Below are 26,467 nucleotides of genomic sequence, written 5' to 3'. Positions count from 1 at the left end.
GAGATTGTTGGAATACTTAGATAATATTGAAGGCAGTAAGCTATAATTACTTACTAATATAAGGGGCTGTGGTGATTATAATGAAAGTAAAAATCATAGTTGTACCATTAGTAGTATTTCTGTAAATAGCCTTAAGTTCTGCAATCTTCACTGATCAATGATCTAGCTTCCTGGAAATTACCTTTTTTGAATAAGAGGAAAGAAAACTGTTTGATAAACAGAATGTCATTGCTTAATTTACAGCAAGAGTACTATCTAGAGGGCAAATCAAGATCATTCTTCAACATTTGGGACTCTCCTTTTTTAAAGAGGTAGATCTATAATATAATGAAATTAATCAATAGAAAATTGATTTAGTGGGGCACCTGGGTAGCTCAGTCCGTTAGCCACTGACCCTTGATCTCAGCTCCGGTCTTGATCTCAGGGTCATGAGTTCAAACCCTGTGTTGGGCTCCACAAAAAATTGATTTAGTGATTGTGTGTGAAAGTGTGTGTGTGTGTGTGTGTGTGTGTGTATGCATGTGTATATATATATATATATATATATATATATATATATACACATGCATACACACACACACACACACACACACACACACCTATATAGATATATATATCTTTTTTTTTTTTTTAGCAAGTGTGGGGAGGGACAGAGGGAGAGTATCTTCAGGCAGACTCCCTGCTGGGTGCGGAGCCCACATGGGGCTTGATCCCACAACCCATGAGATTGTGACCCTGAGACCCTGTGATAAGAGCTCAGTAGACTGAGCCACCCTGGTATCTTGTGATTGTGTATATTTTTAATTTAGATCACATTAGAACAAGTAAGGAATAGGGTTTTCCTATAATGCGTTAATCCAATCTATGTATTTCTTACCCTTGCACAGATATTAGTTATCAAGGAGCCTGTCTAGATAATGCCAGTGGAATAAATTCTGTCACTTCAGTCTCTCCTTTTTGTATGCTGCTGCTGCTGCTGCTTCTTTAAAAAAAAAAAGATTTTATTTATTTGAGAGAAGGAGAGAGGATGAGCTGGGTGGAGAGCCAGAGGCTCCAGCTGAGCAGGGAGCCTGATGTGGGGCTGGATCCCAGGACCCTGGCATCAAGACCTGAGCCAAAGGCAGACACTTAACCAACTGAGCCCCCCAGGTGCCCCTCTATTAGTATGCTTTAAGTGAACACTCTTGCATTCTGATTATTCTGTTTGCTCTAGATGGATTCTGAAAAAATGTATTTCTGAAAAACTTGTAATGAATAGAACATAACCCTTACAAAGCAAAATGTGGCAAGACTATACTTGTGGGGCTTAAGGTTCTATTTGGAACCATTTCAGCAGCTTCTTTATAAAAAGAAGGATGACAAAACAGCAAAAACGATTTTTTTTTTGTAAAGCCAGTGGAAAAGAAAAGACAGTGAGTCAAAGCCACCCACCCGTGGCCATATGTTTTGTGCAAAACCTGTAAGTACTTCTCCACCTGCAACTTCGGATGGTATTACTCTGCTTCTAGGAAGAACAGGGTTGGGTAGGCCACTCAGAGCGTGCAACGTCATCTTCAGAACACGAATAAATAACAGTCCTAGTAAAAATATTAGCATATTGTTAAAAAGACTTGGGGCACCTGGTAGGCCCCATTAGTTAAGTGTTTGACTCTTGATTTCAGCTCTGGTCATGATCTCAGGGTCATGAGATCGGGCCCTGTGTCTGGCTCTGTGCTGGGCATGGAGTCTGCTTAAGATTCTTTCTCCCTCTCCCTCTGCCCCTCCCCTTCCCTCTCTTAAAAAAAAAAAAAGGTTAAGAAGACTTGTTAAATTCCCAATAATGAAAGAAATACCACAGTAAATAGAGAACTTCACAACATTAAACAAAATGATGATACCTTAATGGAAAGTGTTGTGTAGAAGGGCTGAGTGAGACAAAGCAGAGTGATGTCAGAATTTGCACATTGAGGAACAAGAGGTTTCATGTTTAGTCTCTTCCTTCTGGTTTCCACCAAGGAGAAAATGTAGTAGCCCAGAGACATAAACTTTAGAAGGTGGAAGGGTATCTCTAGGAAGGTACTGATCCTACACTCTGCAGGGAAATAGCCATTACTGTTATTTCTTGTTCTCTTATTTCTGCTGGCTATGCATTAAAGTTGTCTTGAGTATCATCAGTTCATTCATTGCTGACAATTCATTAGAAACACTGGTTAGAAATGGGGAAGATTTACATTTTTCTAATGCTTTGAAATACTTTGAATTTTAAAGCAATAGATTCTAGTGACTGCTCTTTAAAGTTACATATGTTGTTTGTGGTAGCAAGCGCCTTTTGCTGGATTCTAGGACTTGTTCCTCTGTGTTCTTACCATTTGATCCTATATTCAGATACTCTGCCTGGGATGTGGCAAACTGTTTTTATCTTGGAATTTTTAAGCACAGACTTTGGGATCTTACTTTTTAGAATTTGCTTCTTCCTCTTTAAGATTCTTAACTAATGAAGCAGTGTGGTTTGATTTTCTTTAAACAGGTGACGATGTAAAATCTAAAGATTACATTGTTGCGCTACAGCACCCTGTGACCACTGACATTAAGCATTCCATAAAAATGTTTGAATTAACACTGGATGCGCTTATCTCATTTAACAAGCGGACCCTAGTTCTGTTTCCAAACATTGATGCAGGTAATTGAAACTGAAGTTATGCCACCAACTTTTCCGATGTTATGTTTCTATTATGCCTTCTTTTAACTGCCCCTTCTGTCTTGCTGATCTTACCATTGAAGCCATTGTAGTCTGAAATGCATTCCATTTATTAGGGGATCGCTGAGTTTGTAGCAGATGGAAGTTTGTGATGTTTTTGCCAAGTTTAGTAGAAACTGAATATGAAAGAAATACTACAAAAAATTTCTCCAGCCTCCACTGTAGTTCCAAATTTAGTCTCTTCCCTCCAGTTTCCACCAGTGAGAAAATGCAGTAGCTAAAAGACATTAACCTTGAAGGTGAAAGGGGATCTCTAGGAAAGTAATGATCCTAGTGAGTGCCATATACTAGCCACTGTTGTTATTTCTTGTTTTCTTACTCATTTATATTAGCTATATCTTGGTCTTGGGCATAGGCAGTTGAAATCTGGAGTGCCCAACCAGTTCATCCTCAAGCCTGATCTCGTTGACCTCCTACTGGTGGACGGTACTGTAGCCTTTGGTGCTAGTGAGACCTTAAGCAGGTTAACGGGAAGATGAGATATAAATGAGAAATGCAGAGCAGGGCCTGACACTGCAGAATTTTGAATTACTGGTTTAGCTGATGCCACTTACTGCTGAGATTTTAGGCATTTTTTTTGATGAAGGAGGCAGGACCCTTCTCTGCAATACCAAGATGTCACCATCTTACTCTGAAGGTATCCCTCTCCTAGTGTCTCTTGAATAATCTTTTCTCTTTGGGGGAAATAATATAGGATCTTAGCTGGAAAAAAAGAAATTAAGACTCCCCAACCCAGGTTTCATCCAGGTGGTGTACTAGTATTGCAAAAACCTTAATATTGATTCTTCTAATCCTTTCAATTTTCTGTAAACATTTGGTAATTAATTATATGTCTCTCACTCAGTATTCATTGCCAGCGATACTCTGTTTGTTATATACATTCCTGATAGTATATAATTTAGAATTAGAGATATTTTTCTTCTAGGAAAGTAAAGGGTCCAAGGAGTACCTAAATCATGTCTCTCCTCCTCACAGGGTTTTTGATAAAATACACACAAGGAACAATAGGAAATAACCATGGCATCTCTTTATCATTTTGTGATGTAGGGCCCAGTTCCCCAACAAAGCAGAGTATAAGTAGTGTCTGGTTTAGGCTTAAGGCCAGAGAAAGTCTTCACTGAGCCCAAATCTGAATCTTGGAATAGTGCCATCTTCTGGCATACCAAATACTATAGTAATTATAGTCAGTGATTGGCGTGCTCCAGCAGGACTGGGCATAGAGATGTGGCCAGGCCTGCTGTAAGGACTTACACCCTAAATCTGTTACCTACCTCGCCACAGAAAATGTTAAAAAGAGAGAAAACACATGCATGTCCAGCTTTTCTTAAGTCAGTAGCTCCCTGCCCACTGGTGAACACAGTGTGGTAACATGGTGTGGTCTGTGGTCCCTGTCCTGCTGTCTAACCAATCTTGATAGCAACCTTGTCCCTTGTAGATGGTAGCTAGGAAAGGGTGAGAAAGAGGCAAGCCGAGCATTAAGTATTGCCTCCCTTTCATACATTTGTTTTAAAAATCATGCATTTGAAATAAAGTATCAGCTACAGTATCAGAATCTACATGTATTTTCTTGGCGCTCAGTCCATAAGAGTGGGAGCGCTGTCCAGTTGAGCTGTTAAAGTAACTATGAGCCTAGCTGAGGCAGAGGCTCTCTGATCAGCTCGGTGTGTGGAACCCAAGACTTTTCAACTTAGGAACTCCCAGCCTAAGACATAGAGACTGCTGGAGTGTCTTTGAACCTCTTAATTGCTGTTTAAGGTAGAGCTTTTACTGGGGGCATTAATAAAAGGCAATTTACATTGCTGAATCTGTTTGAAAAGTCCCAAATGCTGCTGTTTACAGTTCCTAGATGAGCTGATGCAGAGAGCTGACCAGACATTTTAGCTATTCAGCATTCCTGAAAAGATCAGTAATTAAAGTTACCATCTCCCTAATAACCATCGTGAATTTTTATAGGGTGGTTTTTTGAAGTGGGGCTTTACTTACCAGGGGAAATGGTTTATCTCATAAACCATTTAACAGGTGGTTCTTTCCATTTTCGAAGGGAGCAAAGAGATGGTTCGAGTGATGCGGAAGAAGGGCATTGAGCATCATCCCAATTTCCGTGCAGTGAAACATGTCCCATTTGACCAGTTTATACAGCTGGTCGCCCATGCTGGGTGTATGATTGGGAACAGCAGCTGTGGAGTACGAGAGGTTGGAGCTTTTGGAACACCTGTGATCAATCTGGGAACACGTCAGATTGGAAGAGAAACAGGTATTTACCTCAGTTTGTGTTTCAGCTGACTAGAAATATATATGGAATCAGTGGCTCCTGCCCACTGGTGAACACAGTGTGGTCGTTGTCCTGCTGTCTGACCAGTCGGATTAGCAACTTGGCCTCCGTTGGTGTAGGCAGTAGCTAGGGAAGTGTGAGGAGAGAGGCATTAAATATGGACTCCCCCTTATACATCTGTGACATTTTTTTTATCATGTATTTGAATTATTACAAGGTTTGCATGTATCAGTGCTGGAATGCACTTTTATGAACAAGTGCGTGAATGAGGTAAATGGCCAGTTGTCGCCTAAAATCTGTAAATAGCACAAAGTGATTATCAATTTTTTTATGCTTCCACTTAACATTTTTATTGTCTTTATAATGTCAGAGCTAAGATTTTCTTAGCTGATTATGGTCTTTAATGGCCGTGTTTAAGATAGAATGATTGTGTTATAAGTATATGAATGCCAGTCTTTCATTTGCGGGTACAGTAGAGTTCCTTTAATGAATACTTTAGAGCATGGAAATTCTAAATAAGATGCCCCCTTAACAGAAGTGTAAGAAGGATAATTATTAATGAATTTGCTGGTCGAGTTAGATCTTACTAATATTAGTCCAAGTTCTAATAATATCCATATAAATATATTTCTGTAGCTAATGGAAGTATATGTACTCTGGGGGTAAAGAACTAGACTAGAATCAGAGAGGTTCGTTCCAGCTCTGCTCTTTCTGTGTTCGTAGTTGCTAGCCTAATTTTCTGTTACCTTTAGGTCTTCTTCCTCTTTCATTCCCAATGTACTACTTTGTTCCCCACTTCACAGAGAAGATACAACCCATTGAATGGAAATTCTTTCAACTTCATTCATTAAGAAAATATTTAATAAGCACCTACTGTGTGTTTAGGCACTGGGATTTGGTGGTACATTATACTAACCCGGGCTGAGCTCTCACGTAACTTTATTCTAGCAGGAGGGGAGATTGATGATAGACCAAAAAAACAAGTATCAGAACTTCTGGGTGCTGTGTAGCCTGTAACACAGGTAATATGATGGGATACATTAGATGACAAGGCCTCGTTGAGGAGATGACACTTCAGCTGAGACCCGAGTGACAATGAATCTGCTATGTGAGGATCAGGGAGGAAAAGAGGGAACAGCCAGCGTGAAGACCCTAAGATGGGAACAAGCCTGATGTGGCTGAGAAACAGAAGGGCCAGTATAGCTGTAGGGTAGTAGGCAAGAGAAAGAGTGATACGAGATGATGTTAGAGAAGAAAGCAGACCTCCGTAAGCCAGGTTAGATAATCTGGGATGTATTTCTAAGTATCATGGGAAGCCATTTATGGGAGGAGGACACGATGTGACTTGCATTTTGGAAAGACCACTCTGCTGCTCCATGCAGAGTGGAGTATGGTGGGACAGGACTGGAAGCAGGGAGACCACTTCAGAGTTTCAGTTCATATGAGAGCTGATAGTGGCTTAGAGTACCTGGTAATAACAGAGAGGAACAAAGTTTAGGTCTGGGGTTTGTTAGAGTACTTGCTGCTGCTTGGATGTGAGCAGTGAAAGGAAGAAACTTCTGGCTTTTTTGATTGAGCAGCGGGGTACCCTTTCCTGACAGAGGGGACACTGCAGGAGGAACACATTTGGGAGGGTGGAATTAAGAGTTCTCCAGTAGCCATGTTAAATTTGAGATGCCTATCAGATTTCAAAGTGGACATGGCAAGCAAGCAGCTCTGATAGTTGTAGGGAGAGTCAGAGTTGGGAGACAGAAATTTGAGAGTGATTGATAGTGGATGGTGTGTAGTTAAGATATCCGTTCATCTGCTATAACAGAGAGACCCAAAATAATAGTGTCTAAATAAGTTAGATTTTCTTTCTCATTGATATAGCTCCATGGTCATCAGAGAATTAGCCTCTATCTATCTTCTTGATAGATGCTCCAACTCTTGCTGTCAGGTTCACATTTTAGCCATTGGGAAGGAAGAGAGGAAAGGTGTCCTTCCTTATAAAAGTACAACTTGGAAGTTGCAAATATTTCTTCACATATCCTATCAGAATATAGTCACAGGGTCACATCTAGCTGTAGGAGAAACCGAAGAATATAGTCTTTAGCTTAATTATCAGACGTGCAGCTAAAAATTCTGTTACAAGTACAGAGAAAGGGTATGGAGGATAAGGGTGCCCTCTGCCAGAGATGTCATTTCAAACGAAGGGACTACATGAGATTGCCCAGGGGCGACATGTAAATAGGGAAGAGAATGGAGCTCAGGACCAGCCGCTGGAGCCCTTCAGCATTTAGAGTTCCAGTGAGGAGGAAGGGGCCGGAAAGGAAGACTGAAAAGAAAATGCCAGTGGGGTCAGAGGAAATCCAGGAGAGTGATAGCAGTGAAGCCCAGAAAAGAAATTGCTTTGAAGAGACGGAGTTGACTCTGCGGAGAGCTGTAGGACTGTGCGAACAGATAATTGAACACTGGATTTGCAGCGGATCTTCTGTTGTCAAAGGCAGTCTTGTATGTTCTGTCACCGCACTTAGATAAGCACATGCCTATCCATCCTTTTGTTCTTATCTACTTACTTTGGAGGGTGTGGCATCTTTCTGTCCTGCCCACTGCTCAGCCTTCTACCCATGTTCTAGATCCCCACCCTTCCTGCCTTTTCTGGGACCGCAGGGGCATCCTTTCTCTGCCATGGATCTTCAGCCTCCTTCTCACTGAAACATGCCTCGGCCTCTCACATCTTAGAAAGAACAACCCCACTCCTCTCTCTAGCTCCCACTCCTCTCTTCTTAGCCAGATCTATTGAAAAAATATGGCCATTTTCACTGTATTGACTCCATCACATTGGTCAGAAAATACATGGAAACAAAGTGGTTGAGCAGCCAGCTGAGTAGATGGAAGGCAGGTGGATGGAGAGAGTGGACACACAGACGACTAGGGCGGGGAGGGGTACGCAGGTGCTAGATTCATGCAGGTCATTTATTTCAATAAATCAATAAGAACTTGATTTATTCTCTTTGGGAATAAAGAACCCTAGTGTTCTTAAGTATTTGATACATGGAAATCTTGCCGAGAGTGCTTTAAAACGTATAAAGGAGAAAAGTGGATGTTGCTCTAATGGACTCATTTGAAGTCCTCTGGGTTTCAGGTTTAATTATGAGCACAGCACAACACATTGCTAATTTCTTTATTCTTTGGACATTTCCACTTTCAAATCATTGTAATGTGTCACTGGGTTCACCTAGGGGAGAATGTCCTTCATGTCCGGGATGCCGATACCCAAGACAAAATACTGCAAGCATTGCACCTTCAGTTTGGTAAACAATACCCTTGGTGAGTATATACTCCTTCTAAAGTGATTTCAAAGGGGAGCTGCCTTGGGTACCATTTTTTTATTATTTTTTTTAATTTTATAAACATATATTTTTATCCCCAGGGGTACAGGTCTGCGAATCGCCAGGTTTACACACTTCACAGCACTCACCATAGCACATACCCTCCCCAATATCCATAACCCCACCCCGCCTCTCCCAACCCCATCCCCCCATCAAACCTCAGTTTGTTTTGTGAGATTAAGAGTCACTTATGGTTTGTCTCCCTCCCAATCCCATCTTGTTTCATTTACTCTTCTCCTACCCCCTCAACCCCCCATGTTGCTAAGGTACCATTTTTAAGCTGTGATCATTCTTCAGTCATTTTAACAGAGCTTTCATTCTACATTCATTGGGGTCCCCTAGCTACGAGTGAGACAGGGCTTGCTGATAGAACCCCTGTTATTCTACCAAGGGTTCAGGAGGGTAACTTCTTTTATTTGTCTCAGTTAATTAATATAGCACTTCTGCCCGGAAATACTTCTTGAACCTATTTTGACTTTTTGTAAATAGTAGAAAATAATTGATTTCTTTAAAAATAGTCTAGTTCAACCTTGTAATTTAGACTGCTCTCCTCTCTCTTTCAAAGTAATGAGATTTTCCTATATTTGAATGTTTGAATTCTGAAAATAACCACTTTTCCCATGAATGCAAAGATGAAGAAAGCAATAAATAAATAAATTTGTTGTCCCAAACTAGGTTACAGTCTGAAATTGGCTTAACTAACATAATTTGTCCTTAATGATAGAGGCATTCATTATTGGTATCTGAGGCTGAAAATAGCTGTATTTCAGTCAACAGTAGAATTAGACCTTCTGTGAGTAATGTGCACATACTTACTGTGTTGCTGGTGATATCAGATGTTATTTTAAAATGAAGAAGCACAACTTTTTATTACCTGAAGTCTCGGTTTCTATTAGCACCATGTCCTCCATGTCATTTAAAATGTATGAGAGAAGTGTTTAATTGACTTTTTTGATATTGCAGTTCAAAGATCTATGGGGATGGAAATGCTGTTCCGAGGATTTTGAAGTTTCTTAAATCTATTGATCTCCAAGAGCCACTACAAAAGAAATTCTGCTTTCCTCCTGTGAAGGAGAATATCTCTCAAGATATTGACCATATTCTTGAAACTCTAAGTGCCTTGGCTGTTGATCTCGGTGGGACAAACCTCCGTGTCGCAATAGTCAGCATGAAGGTAGAATTCCTAAGTCTTAACATCATATCTTATGTAAATGATTTTTTTTAAGTATGTTTGGAAGGTAGGACTAGAAACATACATTAGAGCTTGTAATCATTTGCCCACAGTATTGACATTTGGATCCATTACAATGTTTGCCTCACTATTTTACTAAGCATTAACATTTCAAAGAAGTAAAATTTTCTGGGAATCCAAGTTAGTAGACTTGAGTTGACAGTGGGAGACCCCTTAGCAGCAGAGAGGGCTCTTGCCATCCAGGAGACCTGGAATTCTGTACTTGGTAAAGCATGGAGTGTGCTGATTACTGTCACTGTCTGGGGAAGGGTGTCAGCAAATGGTGAAGGGAATTGCATCTTCTCTAGATAGAACATGATTTTAGTTGAGTACAGCATACCTTCAGTCCCGTAACCAAAAGATCAACACAGTGTTGACAGAAACTGAGAACGCCTTCATAAAAACATAAATGGTTCATGTTAAAATGACCTCTGATGACTTAAGAATAAACGTACTAGAAAAACCTTTGAAATATTGTAGGTATGTAAAATTTTAGGAGTCTGTGAGAAATGGCAAGGATTTAAAAAATAAAGTTGTTTAGGTCAAATAAAGCAAAACAAAACATAATTTTCTCAAAAGAGACCAATGTCTCCTTTGTAAATACTCTTTAAAAAGCATTAATAGAAGGTTTTCTTAAAGATGATCTTTCTGTATCACTGGCCAGAACCCTCTGTAGTGGTCAAATTCTAGAAACATTCCTCTTAACAAGAAGAAAAGAAAGATGTTTTCTGCAACATTATTGCACATAATTCTGGAAGTTAGGAAGGGAATAAAAGCAAGGGACAGACATCACAAGTGGAAATTGTGCACAGAGTAAAACAAAAAATATTATAGACAATATGAATAAATAAGCTTGCAGAATTAAAAAGACACCTGAGCAAAATGGTTAGATGTTAGGATAAATATATAAATATCAGTGACTTCCTACTTAACATGAACTTTTAGGCAAAGATTTTTGAGTTTTCCTGTGAGTGTTTGTTAGCTGACTGCACATTAGCATTACCTAGAAGCTTTAAAAAATATATAGATACCTGGCTCCCACCCCAAGACTAATTTGAATCTCTGGGCAACATCGGTATTTATTCAAAGTATGGGTGATTCTGCTGCACAGTGAACATCGAGAAGCACAAGTTAGGTTTGCTTTCTTGTTTGTTTATTTAGTTTAAGTAGGCTCCACAGCCAGCTTTTTTTTTTTTTTTTTTCTTTAAAAAAAAAAATTTTTTAAAAAATAATTTAGGAGAGGGGCGCCTGGGTGGCTCAGTGGGTTAAAGCCTCTGCCTTTGGCTCGGGTCATGATCCCAGGGTCCTGGGATTGAGCCCCACATCGGGGTCTCTGCTCGGCAGGGAGCCTGCTTCCTCCTCTCTCTCTCTGCCTGCTTCTCTGACTACTTGTGATCTCTGTCTGTTAATAAATAAATAAAATCTTTAAAAAAAAAAAAAGAATAATTTAGGAGAGACTCTCCTTGACATAGTATTAAAACCTATCACAAACCACAGTAATTTATTTATTTTGTGGGGGCGGGCAGCAAAGCAAAGTTTATTGAGCAACAGCAAAGTGATAGTACAAAGCTCCTAGGGAGGGAGGGGGCCTGAGAGGGCTGCCCCCAAAGCGTGGTAATGTAAACATCGTAGAACCCTGCTCTTACGGCTTTCCTTTATGGGTGATTAAAGCTTAACCTCCTTAGCATATTTATTTAACGGCTTTAGTTTTTAAGCAAGGAAATTTGATCACCCCGAAAGAGTAAACTATGACCTTCTCACGAAGATTGAGATGAGACAGCATTCACTTGGCGTGGTGAGGGCCCGGGGTTTGCTTTGGAGCCGCCACTCCTGGGGATGGCTTCCCCAAGACGGCTGGGGTGGACCCCAGGGCTGGCCCACGTGGGAGCGGCTCCCCTCCGAGCACTCAGCAGGGTCTGCAGGCCTCTCCATCCTGTAGCGAAGCCTGATTCAGCATGAAAGAGGTCAGAAAATTCACAGGACGCTCCTTAGGTAAGATCAGTGAGATAGGGGTTGTTTGTTTTCTCTTTTAGGGTGAAATTGTTAAGAAGTATACTCAGTTCAATCCTAAAACCTACGAAGAGAGGATTAATTTAATCCTACAGATGTGTGTAGAAGCTGCGGCAGAAGCTGTAAAACTGAACTGCAGAATTTTGGGAGTAGGTGAGCTTGTGAATTGCATATTCAAGAAATGTTCATTTTGATACAGAGTTTACTGAGTTCTGATGCATGACTGACCCATCAGGTCACTGCCCTGTGTATGTGGCTCCAGGTCCTGTCTGTGGGTCCCAAGCATGGGGACTTTCTGGAACAGTAGCCATCATTATGGGTACAGTGGTGGGGAGCTACAGATGTAGCTCAGAATTGCCTGACATTTCCTTGCAGTCTTTGGTAATATTCGCCTTAGGAGATTTTGGGTGAATTAATTTGTGTTTGAAACCCAGAAAGTGCGCACTTTTTTCTAAGATTGCTTATGAGAATTGTTTTCCTGGCGTGTGTGGTGGAGCTCAGGTATTTCTACGGGCGGCCGTGTAAATCCTCGGGAAGGAGTTGTGCTGCATTCAACCAAACTGATTCAAGAGTGGAACTCTGTGGACCTCAGGAGCCCGCTCTCTGACACCTTGCATCTCCCCGTGTGGGTGGACAACGATGGCAATTGTGCTGCCCTGGCAGAAAGGAAATTTGGCCAAGGAAAGGGCCTGGAAAACTTTGTGACACTTATCACAGGCACAGGTGAGTGGAGTAAGTGAAGGTCGCTTTGGGAGTTCGAGTGTGTGTTGGGACATGCCCTCAGTGTCCTCCAGGTAGCTTGTAAGTCTGCTTCAGTCTCCACCTCCTGCTTGAGTAGAGCCAGAAGGGGAGCCCTGTGTGAGCGCATAGGGCCCTCCTAGGCTTTCCTAAGCGTGTGCCCTGCCCTGGGTATGCATGTGGACCTCAGACTCCCAAGGACTTGTCAGAGCTATTCAGAGCCCTTACTCCCTGAAGCTTCTCCTTGCCAGCTTCTCGTCCCAGTCTTTTTGGTTAGTATAATACTTGCCTCAACTAGCAGCTGTTGTCCTGGGCAGCAGAGACTAATAAACAGATTTTTCCTTTAAATGTCTTTGACAACACTCCTCCACTCCCCGCCCCCGCCCCGGGTAGCCCCCTCCAGTTCTGTGGTAGATGACATAACAAACTCTTTGAGCTGGTCCTCTAGGAGGTGCCAAGCAGGTGAAAACAAACTAGAACAGTTTTTTGAAAATAGAGTTTGTCTTGCTTACTCCAGTATTGCCATCTTTGCTGAGAATGTGGGCTGGTTCAGGGCTCCAAACAGGGGAGCAGGTGTTGGGATCAGAAAGTGCCAGAAAGCCTTCTTATTAAAATTCAGCTGTTTGGTTTTTTTTTTTTTTTTTCCTTGATTAAGCATTCCTCTTTTTGTTACAAACTTGTTAGTTTCCAGAGTTCCAAAAAAATTGGTTGTGACAGTTTTTGCCGATTTATTCATTGCTTTAGTGGAGGGATGGACTTCTGGAGCTGCCTACTCCCCCATTTTTGCTTATGTCCTGCTTTGTTTTCCAAATGAGGAAACAGACTCAGCCAGTAGGTGGTTGAGCCACCATGTGATCCCAGATAGGTCTAACCTCAAAATGTGTGTGCTCTTCAACTCCTCTCTACCTCCCCTGAAAGCTCAAGCCCTTCTCCTAGTCTCAGACACAGTTTTAGCAAGGTTGCATATCATTTCCTAGATGTTCTGTCAGAGTGGACAGTCTGCAGATTAGAGGGGAGGAGTTGAAGAGTAGGTGCCATGGGAAGTAACTGATGGCAGGATAAGAAAGCAGGGCCTTCTCAGGCTTTCCTCCTTAATGACTCCTAAACTCCATGAAACAAGAGAGTCATTGATATTCATAATCACTGAGTCACAGATTTTTAGACGTGGTGCATTAAGAAGAGGCAAAATCATATTTTGTACGCTTTGTTTGAGAAACAGGGTGGTACATGATATACTTTGGAAAGATGGTCTTTTCTTGGGTTTCCCCTACACCAGAGCCCAAGATGAGGGCTTAGGGTATTTTATGTAGGAGGTGATCCTGAGAAGCAGGAATGAAGGAGCGGGAAGAGAACAGAGTAGGTGGAAAGCCATTATCCAGGTCGTCTTGAGGGCAGTGGGGGCTGAAATCTACCAGAACCTCCCAAGAAGTCTGCAGAAGACCATGCAGAATTGTCCACTAGACTCTGCTGGCTCTTGTCTTGCTTGGTTGAGGACATCCTGTGCTCTCATGGGTGATGAGACTCTTTATTGTTAGAGATGGCCTCGGTGAGGAGACAGGCCGTGAGAGCCTGAGGTGGCATACTTGTCACACAGTAAGTCTGAGCCTACAGGGGTCTGTTCCCCACAGCTGTCGTTGAAACCACAGCGAGCCAAGTAGATGCAACACAGGCTTGCGGCATTAGGGTTAGGGTTGGGGATCTGCTTAAAGCATTTCCCTCCAGAATGCTTCCAGGTGAAATGCTGGTAATTAGTTAAATGTCAGCTACTTAGGAAAGAACCCCACGTGCCACATTGCTAAACAGACGAAGCTTTGCTGAGAGCCACCTCGGTGACTGTTCTCTCGTTGCAGGGATCGGCGGGGGGATCATCCATCAGCACGAGCTGATCCACGGAAGCTCCTTCTGTGCTGCAGAACTTGGCCACCTTGTTGTGTCTCTGGATGGGCCTGACTGTTCCTGTGGAGGTCGTGGATGTATTGAAGCCTATGCCTCTGGAACGGCCTTGCAGAGGGAAGCAAAGAAGCTACATGATGGTTGGTTTCTTTCGCCCGAGGAATTAAATAGTTAAACAGTAGACAAGTATTTCAAAGTAGATGTTCCAGAAAGAGCTGGATACCGAAGCCAGAACTACTACCCTTCTCGCTTTCTGGAGGAAAGCTGGGGCTTCCTCATGCCCAAGCTCTGAAAATCCCCTTAGTCCTGACCCATCTTAACACTTTCCGCTCCGTGTGGGGATGGACAAGGGTCTTGTACTCCCGACAGCGGGGGAAGATTTGACTGTTGTCTCCTCAGCCCCTAGCCCAAGCACTAAGTGAATTAACACATTACAGTTGTGAGCTCCAAGAAGTCTATTTGAATTAGTTGTTTCTGGACATGTTATAAAAGTCAGGATGGTTTCTGGTCTAATGCAAGAGGGAGTCATTTACTGTCATTATAATACAGCATCAGGTGTGCTGAGAATGCTGGCCTGGGAATGTAGATGCACATAAGGACACCAGTGTTCCCTCCTTGCCCTCTTCATACAGGGAAGGGAGTGTTAGGGTGCTCTCTGGGGTTGAGAGAGGCTAAATAGAATTAGCAGGGCAAGTTTGGATGAGCCCAGGATGCTCTCAAGCCTGGGAAACAGTGCTGTAGGAGCATAAAGGACAACATAGGGTCAAATGTTTAAGATGTGAGGCCAAGACCAGCAGCCAATGGAGAAGACATTGAGACCTTCTAGGGGGAAAACCATGGTCATATCTGAATTTTAGCCTCTTCACGAAACTGAGCTCTCTGTTTTTGGGGAGAAAATTACTAGTTGAGTGGAGTAGCTTTAGATGGTGCCATTCTAGATTGACTTCTGGTTTTCTGGTTGGATGGGTTGGGAATATAGGAGGAGAAACCAGCTGTGGCAGAAGGGGATGGTTGGGTGCCTGTGGGACGTCACTGGAAATGTGCGGGCGGCAGCTGGCTACGGGGCTCTGGTGCTCAGGAGAGAGGACTGGGCTAGAGGTGGGGATTTGGGAATCATTAGCACTGAGGTGTCAGTTAAACCTCTGCATGAGATTTGGAGGGAGGCAAGAGTCCGGGGTGGAATCCTGTAAAACAGCATTTAACAGGCAGAAAGGAAAACCAGGAAAAGGTAAAATCACAGAAGCCGAAGGGAGAGTTTCAAGGTGGGGGGAGTAGTTGGAATGTCAAGCGCTGCTTATGAGTAAGAGAAAATCAGAAGAGTTCCTATTGGCTTTGGCCATGAGGACATCATTTGAAACCCTGAAAAACTTTTTCAACTTCATTTTTATCATTAGCCTCCCTTAGGGGCCTGTTCAGACACTTTTTCCCTAATCATGGCCCCCACACATGCTGCTTCAGTACCGCAGATCCACTGTTTATCTGTTTGTGTTTATGTACTATTTGTATAAAAAGAGTAAGCTTTTTTTTTTCTCTTTTGTCTCAGAAACTAGTTTTTGTTCCCCTGGGGGCAAATTCATGTCTTAAGAAAGAGCGAATTCAGTGAATTCAGTATCGGGAACAGAAGCCTGACTGCACTGAGGGAGAGGGAAGTGCTTTGAGGACAGGGAGACTGTGAGCGCCTGCAGGCGGCGGGGATGGAAGTGAAGTTGGAGAAAGCAGGAGAGAAGGGGCGCTTGAGTCCCCACCGCAAGGCTCCTGAGGAGCGGGGGGATGAGCTGCAAGGCCTGGGCGGCAGGCCTGAGAGACAGAGAGGGAGCATGAAGGTGTGCAGATACAGATGTCTTTTTAGGCAGGGGCAGGAAAGTAATGGAACCCCTGCCTCGTGGGGTCCTCTCTCGGAGAGGTCAGCAGTCCAGAGATCTCGTGATGGTGGGGACAGGGTAGAAGGTTTGAGATGGTGGAAACTGAGAAGAGCCCTGAGGGGGAATGGGAGAGAGCTGGCAGGGTAGCTGTGAGGAGACCCCAGGGTGGGGGGCGGGCGGGATAGCAGCCTGCGTGTTGGGATTTGCTCTCATCAGAGCCCAAGCATGATAGCAGATGAGGAGGGAGATGGACCTGGGTCCATGATGGGCAGAGTGCGGGGCGGGAAAGACAAGGACTGCAGATAGTGGACCTACTTACTGTTGAGTGAGCACTGACTCTGGCTCTCTTTTTGACTGAGCTCTTTTATTGTCCATGATCTCATATAGTTCCTCAAATAATCCTGCTAGGGTACGTGGTGTTACCCCCATTTTCTAGAGAAGGCTCCAGAGGTGATGTGACCTGGATGGGGCTGTGCCGCGGGTCATGGCCGAGCTGGCGACTGAACCCCTGTCCATGTTAGTGCTTTAGGCGGTGCCCTAGAATGGCGGGGGGGGGGGGGGGGGGGGGCTGCAAGTGACCCGACGTGCACCTGGGATGGATCAAGGAAGGAGAGAAATAGTTGAGTCAGTGAGAAGTCGGAAGCTCGAGGGCTGGCTAGGAGGCTCTGGTGGGAGGGCTTGCTGCCCTCGGGTGCAGGCGGACTTCTCAGCCCGGCCCCTGGAGGGCTGCCACAGCTCGCTAATGACTGCTGCTTCTCCCCGCTGCTCAGAGGACCTGCTCTTGGTGGAAGGGATGGCAGTGCCGAAAGACGAGGCCGTGAGCGCGGCCCATCTCATCCAAGCTGCGAAACTTGGCAACGTCAAGGCCCAGAGCATCTTGAGAACAGGTGAGGGTGTGGCTCCGATCCGGGCAGCCCTGCCATGGGCGGGCCCTTGGCCTTCCCCAGGCTCCCGCACACACCCAGCTTCCCTCGGGACCAGCGCTCTGCAACATGTGTCCGGAGGTGTTTTCCTGCTTTCTGAGAGAGAAAAAGGGAATGGCGTTTGAGGTATTTGGCAGCACTGCCGTTATTAAACAGGTTTTTTGTTTCGTTTTACGACTATGAATAAACTACTTGTCCATCTTATAGGAGAGTAAGAAAAAGTATCACTTCAAGTTTTAACCATTCAGAGATGAACTATTAACATTTCCTTCCAGTCTTTCCTTTTTTTTTTTTTTTAAACATAGTAGAGATCATATGGTATAGTATATAGTATACCTAGCTTTTATTTTTTAATACCTAGCTTTTAAAATTTTAAAGCATAACATCATTTTCTCATATTAAGAATAAATCATGGGGTGCCTGGGTGGCTCAGTCATTAAGCATCTGTCTTTGGCTGAGGTCATGGTCCTGGGGCCCTGGGATTAAGCCCCACATTGGGCTCCCTGCTTGGCGGGAGGCCTGCTTCTCCCTCTCCCACTCCCCCTGTTTGTATTTTCTCTCTTATCTCTCTGTCAAATAAATAAACAAAATCCTTAAAAAGTAAAAAAAAAAAAAAAAATCACACATCTCTTTACAACCACCAGTTTTCTGTTACATAGTGAGAACGTACTAAGTATTCCGGGCTGCTGGCTCTTTTCTACCATGCTCTGGTGGGTTTTTTGTTATGGTGGGTTTTTTTGTTTTGTTTTTTTTCTTTTTAAAGATTTTATTTATTTATTTGACAGACAGAGATAACAAGTAGGCAGAGATACAGGCCAAGAGAGAGGAGGAAGCAGGCTCCCCGCTGAGTAGAGGCCAATGTGGGGCTCGATCCCAGGACCCCGGGATCATGACCTGAGCTGAAGGCAGAGGCTTTAACCCACTGAGCCACCCAGGTGCCCCTGGTGGGTTTTTTTGTTTGTTTGCTTTGTTTCTTAAAGATTGTATTTATTAGAGAGAAAGAGTGTACTAGCAGGGGGAGTATAGCCAGCTAGCTATACAGGCAGAAAGACAGACTCCCCACTGAGCAAGGAGCCCAGCGCTGGCTGGAGCCCAGTCCTGACCTGAGCCACCCAGGCTTGATTTGGCTCTCAAGATTTACTTTCTTTTTTTGTTTTCTTGTAGCTGGAACGGCTTTGGGTCTTGGGGTTGTGAACATCCTCCACACCATAAATCCTTCCCTTGTGATCCTCTCTGGAGTCCTAGCCAGTCACTACATCCACATCGTCAAAGACGTCATCCGCCAGCAAGCCTTGTCCTCGGTTCAGGATGTAGACGTGGTGGTGTCGGATTTGGTGGACCCTGCCCTGCTCGGTGCCGCCAGCATGGTTCTGGACTACACGACTCGCAGGATCTGCTAGGCCTCCCAGGGGTGCACCCGGACCGAGACTCTAAGCTGCTTCGTGGAATCAGGTTGTCTTTTAGACAAGCATTTCTTAAAAAGCAGATTTGGTATTTAAATTTGGTATTTGGCAGGTGACTTCGGCAGTTAAATTTTTGCTTTTAGTCTCCTCTTCCGAAGCCACCTTTCCCAACCCCCATTTTTGTAGATGCTGCTCCTTCTGGGGTCATTTCAGCTCAAACCCTCTAAGCACCAGTCACAATCTTCTGTGCCAAAGTTGCTGTGACAGTAGACAAGGACACCTCAGGGCTTTGCTACTAGATGGACCACGTAGACCTACAGGCCTTGCCTGAGGCGGGGCCTCAAGACTGGAGTGTAGATCGTTCATCCTTCCTCCTCTGGCCCTAAACTCCGATTGCAGAAAGGGATCCGGTCAGGAAACAGAAGGAAATAACACTGTGAAAGGCTTGAGTAAACTTTTTTTTAAAAACCGCTTTCCTGAGGTATTTTTAAAAGTGTACAATTTGATAAGCTTTGACATATGTATACCCCTGTGAAACCATCACTGCAGTCAAGACATTGGACACCTCTGTCATCCCCAAATGTTGTTTGCTTAATGCTGTTATTTATGACCCTTGCAGAATCTTGAGCAACTTTAGGGATCTGAATGAGTCACCTTCTTGACCTTGTCCTTATCTTCTTAAGGACAGCTGAGAAGCCACTAGGACTTACAGCCTTTGCAAGGAGATTAACCATCCCCAAAGGATCTTTGCGACCGACAGATACCTCTCCCTTCAATAACCTTTCCTGCTAATGTTGAGTATGACCTTGGGAGTATCCATTAAGCGAGTACTTGTGGAGCTCGTATCTGTGAATCTGGATTCTGGCTAACTAAGATCCTGTGCTTTCACTGGAGTCAGGATACAAAGGCCAAGTTTCTTACTATCAATTTTAACCTAGAAGAAATACTAAGACCCTCCATTTGTTAAGTGCCTACTGGATGCCGGGCTCTGAACTAGGTGCTTCATATACATTATTCCTAATTCGTACAACCTGGGAGGTAGATGTCCTCATTTCCATTTTATACAGCCCCAAACTAAGTCCTGATGTGCTGCAGTGATTACCTAAAGCCTTGTGGCTAGTGAGTCTTAGAAACAGGGTTTGATCCCAGGTCCCTCTGTCTTTTCTGCTATGCCACACAACCTCTCAGATAAGAAACTTGCAAAATGTGAATATATCTTGATTTACTTCATACTACCAACAGCTTCAGTAAGACTGACTCAATTTGTCTTTGATGCTGTCCTTCAATGATAAACTTAATCAAATATTCCTCTATGTTGTGGACATTTTGCCTATACAGTATTTGGTCCAGGGACAGGTTTTTATGGGTACTTTTAGATGATCTAAAAAAGCATATGCATGTTTTTCAGATTTTAATTTTAGGAAAACCTGAAGGTTTGCACCGTTCCGGTGTTAGCGCACAAAATAAAGTGAAAGAATCTATATTGCCACTTCCTTCCTGGGGGTTAATGTGAAAAGACAGGTTGGCTGATTCTTAGAATTCCACCAGCCCTGAAATAATCTCCACATCCTGGTTATTGTTGAAAAATTCCACAGCGATTCCCAGGAAGGAAGCTGGTCGCTTGGCCATCAGCGCCCCGGTGGAGGTAGCGGACTGTGAAGGGCATTGGTTGTCCCTTGGCGACATCTCTGACTGCCCTGTCCATAGATAGGTGCATTGCTACCAAGTTTTATACCAAATATTTGGAAGGATGGTACTGAATCTAAAACCAAATCTTAGTTTTTATTAAATTCACGAAAAGGCTAATATATTCCAACGTAATTATTACATATGCTTAAATAATCACATATTTATTTTAATGTAAATATTTTTATGTTTCTGTTCTGAGCCAAATTCTGAAGAAAAAATAAATATATTTCTCTGTGGAAAGCCTAACATTTTTGCATTTTCTTAATTAACTCTCTAATTAAAATCCCTTTCTAGAAGAGATTTTGTTGCACTGCTTGCTTTTTGAAGGTCATGTAACTTCTTAAGGCATCTAATATGAATTCCTAACAGTAACAATTTTTTTGATAATAGGGAGCATTCATGTATTACATTTATATATATTGCAAAATGATCACCACAGTAAAAGAACCATCACCGCACATACAGAACTATTCTTTCTTGTTACGAGAATGCGTATGATCTACTCTTGCCAGCAGCTTTCAAATACACAGTATAGGCATATATATAGCATGAACATACTTCGTTTTATTGCGCTTCACAGATAATGTGTTGTTACAAAGGTTTGTGGCAATCCTGCATCACACAAGTCTCTTTCTTGGCACCACTTTTCCAGTAGCATTTGCTCACTTTGCGTCTGTCATCTTGTGGGAATACTCGTAGTATTTCAAACTTTTTTGTTGCAGTGATCTGTGATCAGTGATCTTTGATGTTACCGTTGTGTTTGGGGCACTACGAACTGCACCCATGTGAGATGGTAACCCTAACTCGTCTGTGTTCCGACTGGTCCATTGACCCATCCATGCCTCCATCTCTTTCCCTCTCTTCCTACCTCCCTATCCCCGAGACACATATTGAAATTAGGCCAGTTAATACCCTGCAGGAGCCTCTGTGTACTCAAGTGAGAGGAAGAGTTAGACATCTCTCACTTTCAATCAAAGCTAGAGATGGGTGAGAAAGGCCTGTCAGAAGCTGAGACAGGCCAGAGCTAGGCTTCTCAATGCCTAACAGCCAAGCTGTGAATGCAAAAGTTCCTGAAAGAAATGAAAAGTGCTACGCAAGTGAACACGAAAAAGATAAGAAAGCAAAACAGCCTTATTGTTGCTATGGAGAAAGTTTCAGTGGTCTGGATACAAGATCAAACCAGCCACAACAGTCCCGTAAGCCAAAGCCTCATCCAGAGCAAGGCCCTAACCCTTCAGTTTGGTGACGGCTGGGAGAGGTGAGGAAGCTTCAGGAGAAAGGTGGAAGATAGCAGGGGTTGCTTCCTGAGGTTTAAGGAACGAAGCGGTCTCTGTAACATCAAAGTGCGAGGTGAGGCCGCAGGTGCTGATAGAGAAGCTGCAGCAAGGTCTGGAAGATCCGGCTAAGATCGTTCATGAAGGTGGCTCCACTAAGCCACGGGTTTTCGATGAAGACGAAACAGCCTTCTATTGGAAGAAGATGCTTTCTAGAACTTTCAGAGTTAGGAGAGAGAAGTCAATGCCTGGCTTCAAACTGCAAAAGGACGGGTTGACTCTCTTGCTCGGGGCTAAGGCAGCCGGTGACTTTGTTGAAACCGTGTTGACATACTATTCTGAAAATCCTAGGCCCTTAAGAATTCTGCTGAATCTGCTCTGCCTGTGCTCTGTAAATGGAACAAAGTCTGGATGACAGCACATTTTTTTGTAAACAGAACTTAATTTTAAGCCCACTGTTGAGACCTCCTGCTCAGACCAAAAAAAGATTCCTTTTTAAGTTCTAGTGCTCAGGGAGCCTGGCTGGCTCAGTCATTAAGCATCTGCCTTCAGCTCAGGTCATGATCCCAGGGTCTTGGGATCGAGCCCCATGTCGGGCTCCCTGCTCGGCAGGGAGTCTGCTTCTCCCTCTCCCTACTGCATGTGTTTTCTCTCTAAAAAAGAACAAAGATCGCTTAAAAAAATATATTGCTGCTCATTGACAAGGCACCTGGTCACCCGAGAGCTCTGATGGAGATGTACAGTAACACGAGTATTGTTTTCAAGCCTGCTAACACCCGTCCACCCCACAGCCCATGGGTCGAGGAGTCATTTCAACTTTCAAGTCTTATTTAAGAAATACATCTCATCAGGCTATGGCTGCCACGGATGGGGATTCCTTTGATGGATCTGGGCAAAGTTAATTGATAAACCTTCTGGAAAGGATTCACCATTCCCAATGGCATTAAGAATATTTGTGGGGCACCTGGGTGGTTCACTTAGTTGAGTGTCCAACCTTAGTCTCCGCTTAGCTTTTAACCTCAGGGTTGTGAGTTCAAGCCCCTTGTTGTGCTCCATCCTGGGCACGGAGCCTACTTAAATAAAAACAAAACATTCATGATTCATGGAAGAGCTCAAAATAGCAACAGCAACGGCAGTTTGGAAGAAGCTGACTTCAGCCCTCACAGATGACTTTGAGGGGTTTCAGACTTCAGTGAAGGAAGGAAGTGCAGATGTGATGGAAATAGCAAGGGAACTAGAATTAGCAGGGCAGCCTGGAGATGTGTCTGAATTGCTCTAATCTCAGGATAAAACTGTAACAGATAAGGAGTTGCTCCTATGGATGAGCAAAGAAAGTGGTTTCTGGAGATGGAATCTGCTCCCGGTGGAGACGCCGTGCAGCCTGCTGCAGTGACAACAAAGAATTTAGAGTGCGTAAACCCAGTTGACAGAGCAGTGGCAGGGTTTGAGAGGATGGACTCCACTTTCAAAAGAAATTCTGTGGGCAAAACGCTATCAAACAGCATCAAATGCTACTGAGAAATTGTGAAAGGAGGAGTCAACTAATGTAGCAGACTTCACTGTCTTGTCTTAAGAACTTGCCCCAGCCGCCCAGCTTTCAGCAGCCACCACCCTGATGAGTCCGGAGCCCTCAACTTTGAGGGCAAGACCCTCCACCGGCAAGCAGATTACAACTCGCTGAAAAGTTCCAATGATGGCTGGTATTTTTTAATTCAGGTATGTCTGTTTTTTAGACATAATGCTGTTGCACACTTAGTGTAAACATTTATATGCTCTGGGAAACCAGAAAGCTCGTTTGACTCACCTTATTGCGATGTTCCCTTCGTTGCAGCACTGGGGGGCTGAACGGGCACTGTCTACAGGGTGGGCGTCCGCTACTGACTGTCCTTGCCATGCTCTACATCACTGCCCCATGACTTTTTCTATAACTGGACATTTGCACCTTCCGACTCCCTTTACCCAGTTCACCTTCCCCCTCCTCACTCTTCACCCCTGACAACCACTGGTCTGTTACTGGTCTTCTGTATCTGTGAGCACGGTTGTTGGTTCTTGGTTTTCAGATTCCGCATGTAACTGAGATCACACAGTAATGGTCTCTCTCTGACTTTGCTCTCAAGGTCTATCCAAGTCACAAATGGCAATACTCTGTCCTTTTTTATGGCTGAATCGTACTTCATTATGACAGTGTGTGTGTGTATGAAAAAATATAGAGACAAAATACATATTTATCTATATGTATATATAGATACACACATGTATCTATATACACATTTTCTGATAGTTTTACTTTTAAACCTCTGAGGAACCTCCACACCATTTTCCACAGTAGCTACACCAATGTGCTTTCCCACCAACACAGCATAAGGGTGGTCTTTCCTCCACATTCTCACCAACACTTGCTGTCTTTTTGCCAACAGCCATTGTAACAGGTACAAGGTGCTAATCTCATTGTGGTTTTGATTTGCATTTCCCTGATGAGGGATACTGAGCAACTGTTCATCTATCTGTTAGCCATCTGTGTATCTTTAGAAACGTGTCTGTTCAGATCCCCTAATTTTTAGTTGGGTTTTTAGTTTGTTTTGGGTATTGAGTTATAGTTTTTTTTTTTTAAAGACTTTATTTGAGAGAGAATAAGAGAGCACAAGCAGAGGGGCTGACAGAGAGAGAGAGAGAGAGAGAGAGAGAGAAGCAGACTCCCTGCTGAACCCTGGGATCATGACCTGAGCCAAAGGCAGATGCTTAACCAAATGAGCCACCCAGGCGTCCTGAGTTATAGGAGTTTTGTTTTGTTTTGTTTTGTTTTTTTTGAAGATTTTATTTACTTATTTGACAGGGAGAGTATAAGCAGAGGGAGCGGCAGGCAGAGGGAAACAGAAAAGCAGGCTCCACGGCTGAGGAGGGAGCCTGACTCAAGGCTTGATCCCAGGGTCCTGGGATCGTGACCTGAGCTGAAGGCAGACGCTTAATTGAGCCACCCAGGCGCCCCTACAGGAGTTTTAAAATATATTTTGGATATTAACCCCTTAGCAGATACGATTTACAAATACTTTCTCCCATTCACCAGGTTGCCTTTTCATTATTTTGTTGGTTTCCTTTGCTGTACAGAAGCTTTGTAGTTTGATGTAGTCCCATTTGTTCATTTTTGCTTCTGGGGTGAGATTCAAAAAATCACCCAAGATTGACATCAAGGAGCTTACAGCCTATTGGTTTCAAGTCTTTTTTTTTTTTTTTTTAAATATTTTATTTATTTATTTGACAGACAAAAGATTACTAGTAGGCAGAGAGGCAGGCAGAGAGGAGGAAGCAGGCTCCCTGCTGAGCAGAGAGCCCGATGTGGGGCTCGATCCCAGGACCCTGGGATCGTGACCTGAGCCGAAGGCAGAGGCTTTAACCCACTGAGCCACCCAGGCGCCCCTGGTTTCAAGTCTTTAATCCATTTTGAGTTTTAATCTTTGCATGGTTTACGATAGTGATCTAATTTTCCCATCACCATTTACTGAAGAGATGGTCCTTTCTCAATTATATTCTTGCCACCTTTGTCATAAATTAACTGATCATACACCCACGGTTTTATTTCTAAACTCTCTGTTCTGTTCTATTGATCCAGAGCATACTGTTTTGATTACTATAGCTTTGTAATGTAGTTTGAAATCAGGGAGCATGAGGCCTCCAGCTTTGTTCTTTCTCAAGGTTGTGTTGGCTATTTGGGGTCTTTTGGGGTTTCATACATTTTAGGATTATTTTCTTATTTTGATATTTATTTGGTTGTGGGGAGAGGGACAGAGAGAGAGAGAGGGAGAGTCTTAAGCAGACCCCACGCTGAGCACGGAGCCTGATGAGGGGCTCAGTCTCCCAACCGTAAGATCTTGACCTGAGACAAAACCAAGAGTTGGTCTGCTACACCCAGGCACCCCTTAGGATTGTTTTAAATTATGCCACCAGAATTTTGAGAGACTGAACTGATTCTCTAAGTTGTTTTGGGTAGTGTGAATATTTTAATAATAATCATCTAATCTGTAAACATGTAGTATCTTTTCATTTATTTGTCTTCAATTTCCTTGGTTAATCTAAGAGTTTTCATTGTACAGGTCTTTCATGTCTTTGTTTAAATTTATTCCTGGGTATTTTGTTCTTTCTGATGCCACTGCAAGTGGGATAGTTTTCTTAATTTCTCTTTCTGGTAGTTTGAGTGTACAGAAATGCAAAAGACTGCTGTAAACTGACTTTGTGTCCTGTAACTTTATGGAATCTATTAGTTCCAACATTTTTTGGTCTTTAGGATTTTCTATATATAATGTCATATTATCTGCCAAGACTGACAGCTTTACTTCCTTTCAGGACTTAGTTCTTTTCTTTTCTCTTTCCTTTCTTTCCTCCTTTCTTTTCCCTTTTCCTAATTGCTCTGGCTAGAACTTCTCACACTATGTTAAATAACATTTAAAGTTGGACATAAAAAGCAAAGCGACCCCAAGGAAAGTTTAAAACTAAATGTTGAACCCTGAGTTCCTAGACCAACTCCCTTCTTTTTATGGAGCCCCACATGGGTAATGGAGGCATCAAAAACAGTTTTAAGTTACTGCTCTGGAACAAACCACCCCAAAACTTAGAGGTTCAAACAGTAATCATTTCTCTCATGGTTTCTGTGGACTGGGAATTTAGGAAAGGCTCTACTTGGCAATCCAGACTCACGGTATCTGATGCATTTGCAGTTACAGTGGCTAGAGCCAGAGTAGCAAGAGGTTAGAACACTAGGGACTGGCCAGGCATTTCTCTCTGCTTGGAGTTTCAGAATCTGTGTAGGCTGGTTTGGGCTTCACAGATTGTGGCTTCAGGGTAGTATTTCGATATGGTGATGCAAGGACTACCAGCCTGTGTAGCTTGCATGTTTCAACAAACCACCTGTTAAGCTGTGTTGCCTTTTATGATCCAGCTTTTGGAAGTCTCACAGCAGTACTTTCTGTGATCTTAAACCAGTCTTGATCTGGGGAGTATCAGACCTGACTGATCTTTTACAACTGCCACATCTACCCTCAAGAAGCCCATCTGGTGTGGGAGGCAAGA

General features: G+C 43.3%; 1 protein-coding gene across 3 annotated transcripts in view; it reads left to right on the top strand.

Annotated features, from left to right (window-relative positions):
- Positions 1 to 18,903, top strand: part of GNE (glucosamine (UDP-N-acetyl)-2-epimerase/N-acetylmannosamine kinase) — a 46,596-nt gene extending 27,693 nt beyond the window's left edge. For all 3 annotated transcript variants that reach the window (XM_047699315.1, XM_047699316.1, XM_047699317.1), the window contains exons 4-12: positions 2,507 to 2,659; positions 4,779 to 4,991; positions 8,234 to 8,321; positions 9,347 to 9,557; positions 11,648 to 11,777; positions 12,126 to 12,347; positions 14,213 to 14,395; positions 16,888 to 17,004; positions 18,205 to 18,903. In XM_047699315.1, the coding sequence (XP_047555271.1) occupies positions 2,507 to 2,659; positions 4,779 to 4,991; positions 8,234 to 8,321; positions 9,347 to 9,557; positions 11,648 to 11,777; positions 12,126 to 12,347; positions 14,213 to 14,395; positions 16,888 to 17,004; positions 18,205 to 18,440 (1,553 nt within the window). In that variant the 3' untranslated portion in view covers positions 18,441 to 18,903. The remainder of the gene's footprint in view (positions 1 to 2,506; positions 2,660 to 4,778; positions 4,992 to 8,233; positions 8,322 to 9,346; positions 9,558 to 11,647; positions 11,778 to 12,125; positions 12,348 to 14,212; positions 14,396 to 16,887; positions 17,005 to 18,204) is intronic.
- Positions 18,904 to 26,467: the final 7,564 nt, after the last annotated feature.

This window comes from Lutra lutra, chromosome 13 (assembly GCF_902655055.1).
Source record: "Lutra lutra chromosome 13, mLutLut1.2, whole genome shotgun sequence".
Taxonomy (NCBI): domain Eukaryota; kingdom Metazoa; phylum Chordata; class Mammalia; order Carnivora; family Mustelidae; genus Lutra; species Lutra lutra.
Note: the sequence above shows the minus strand (reverse complement) of the source record. Positions and strands in the feature narration are given on the sequence as shown.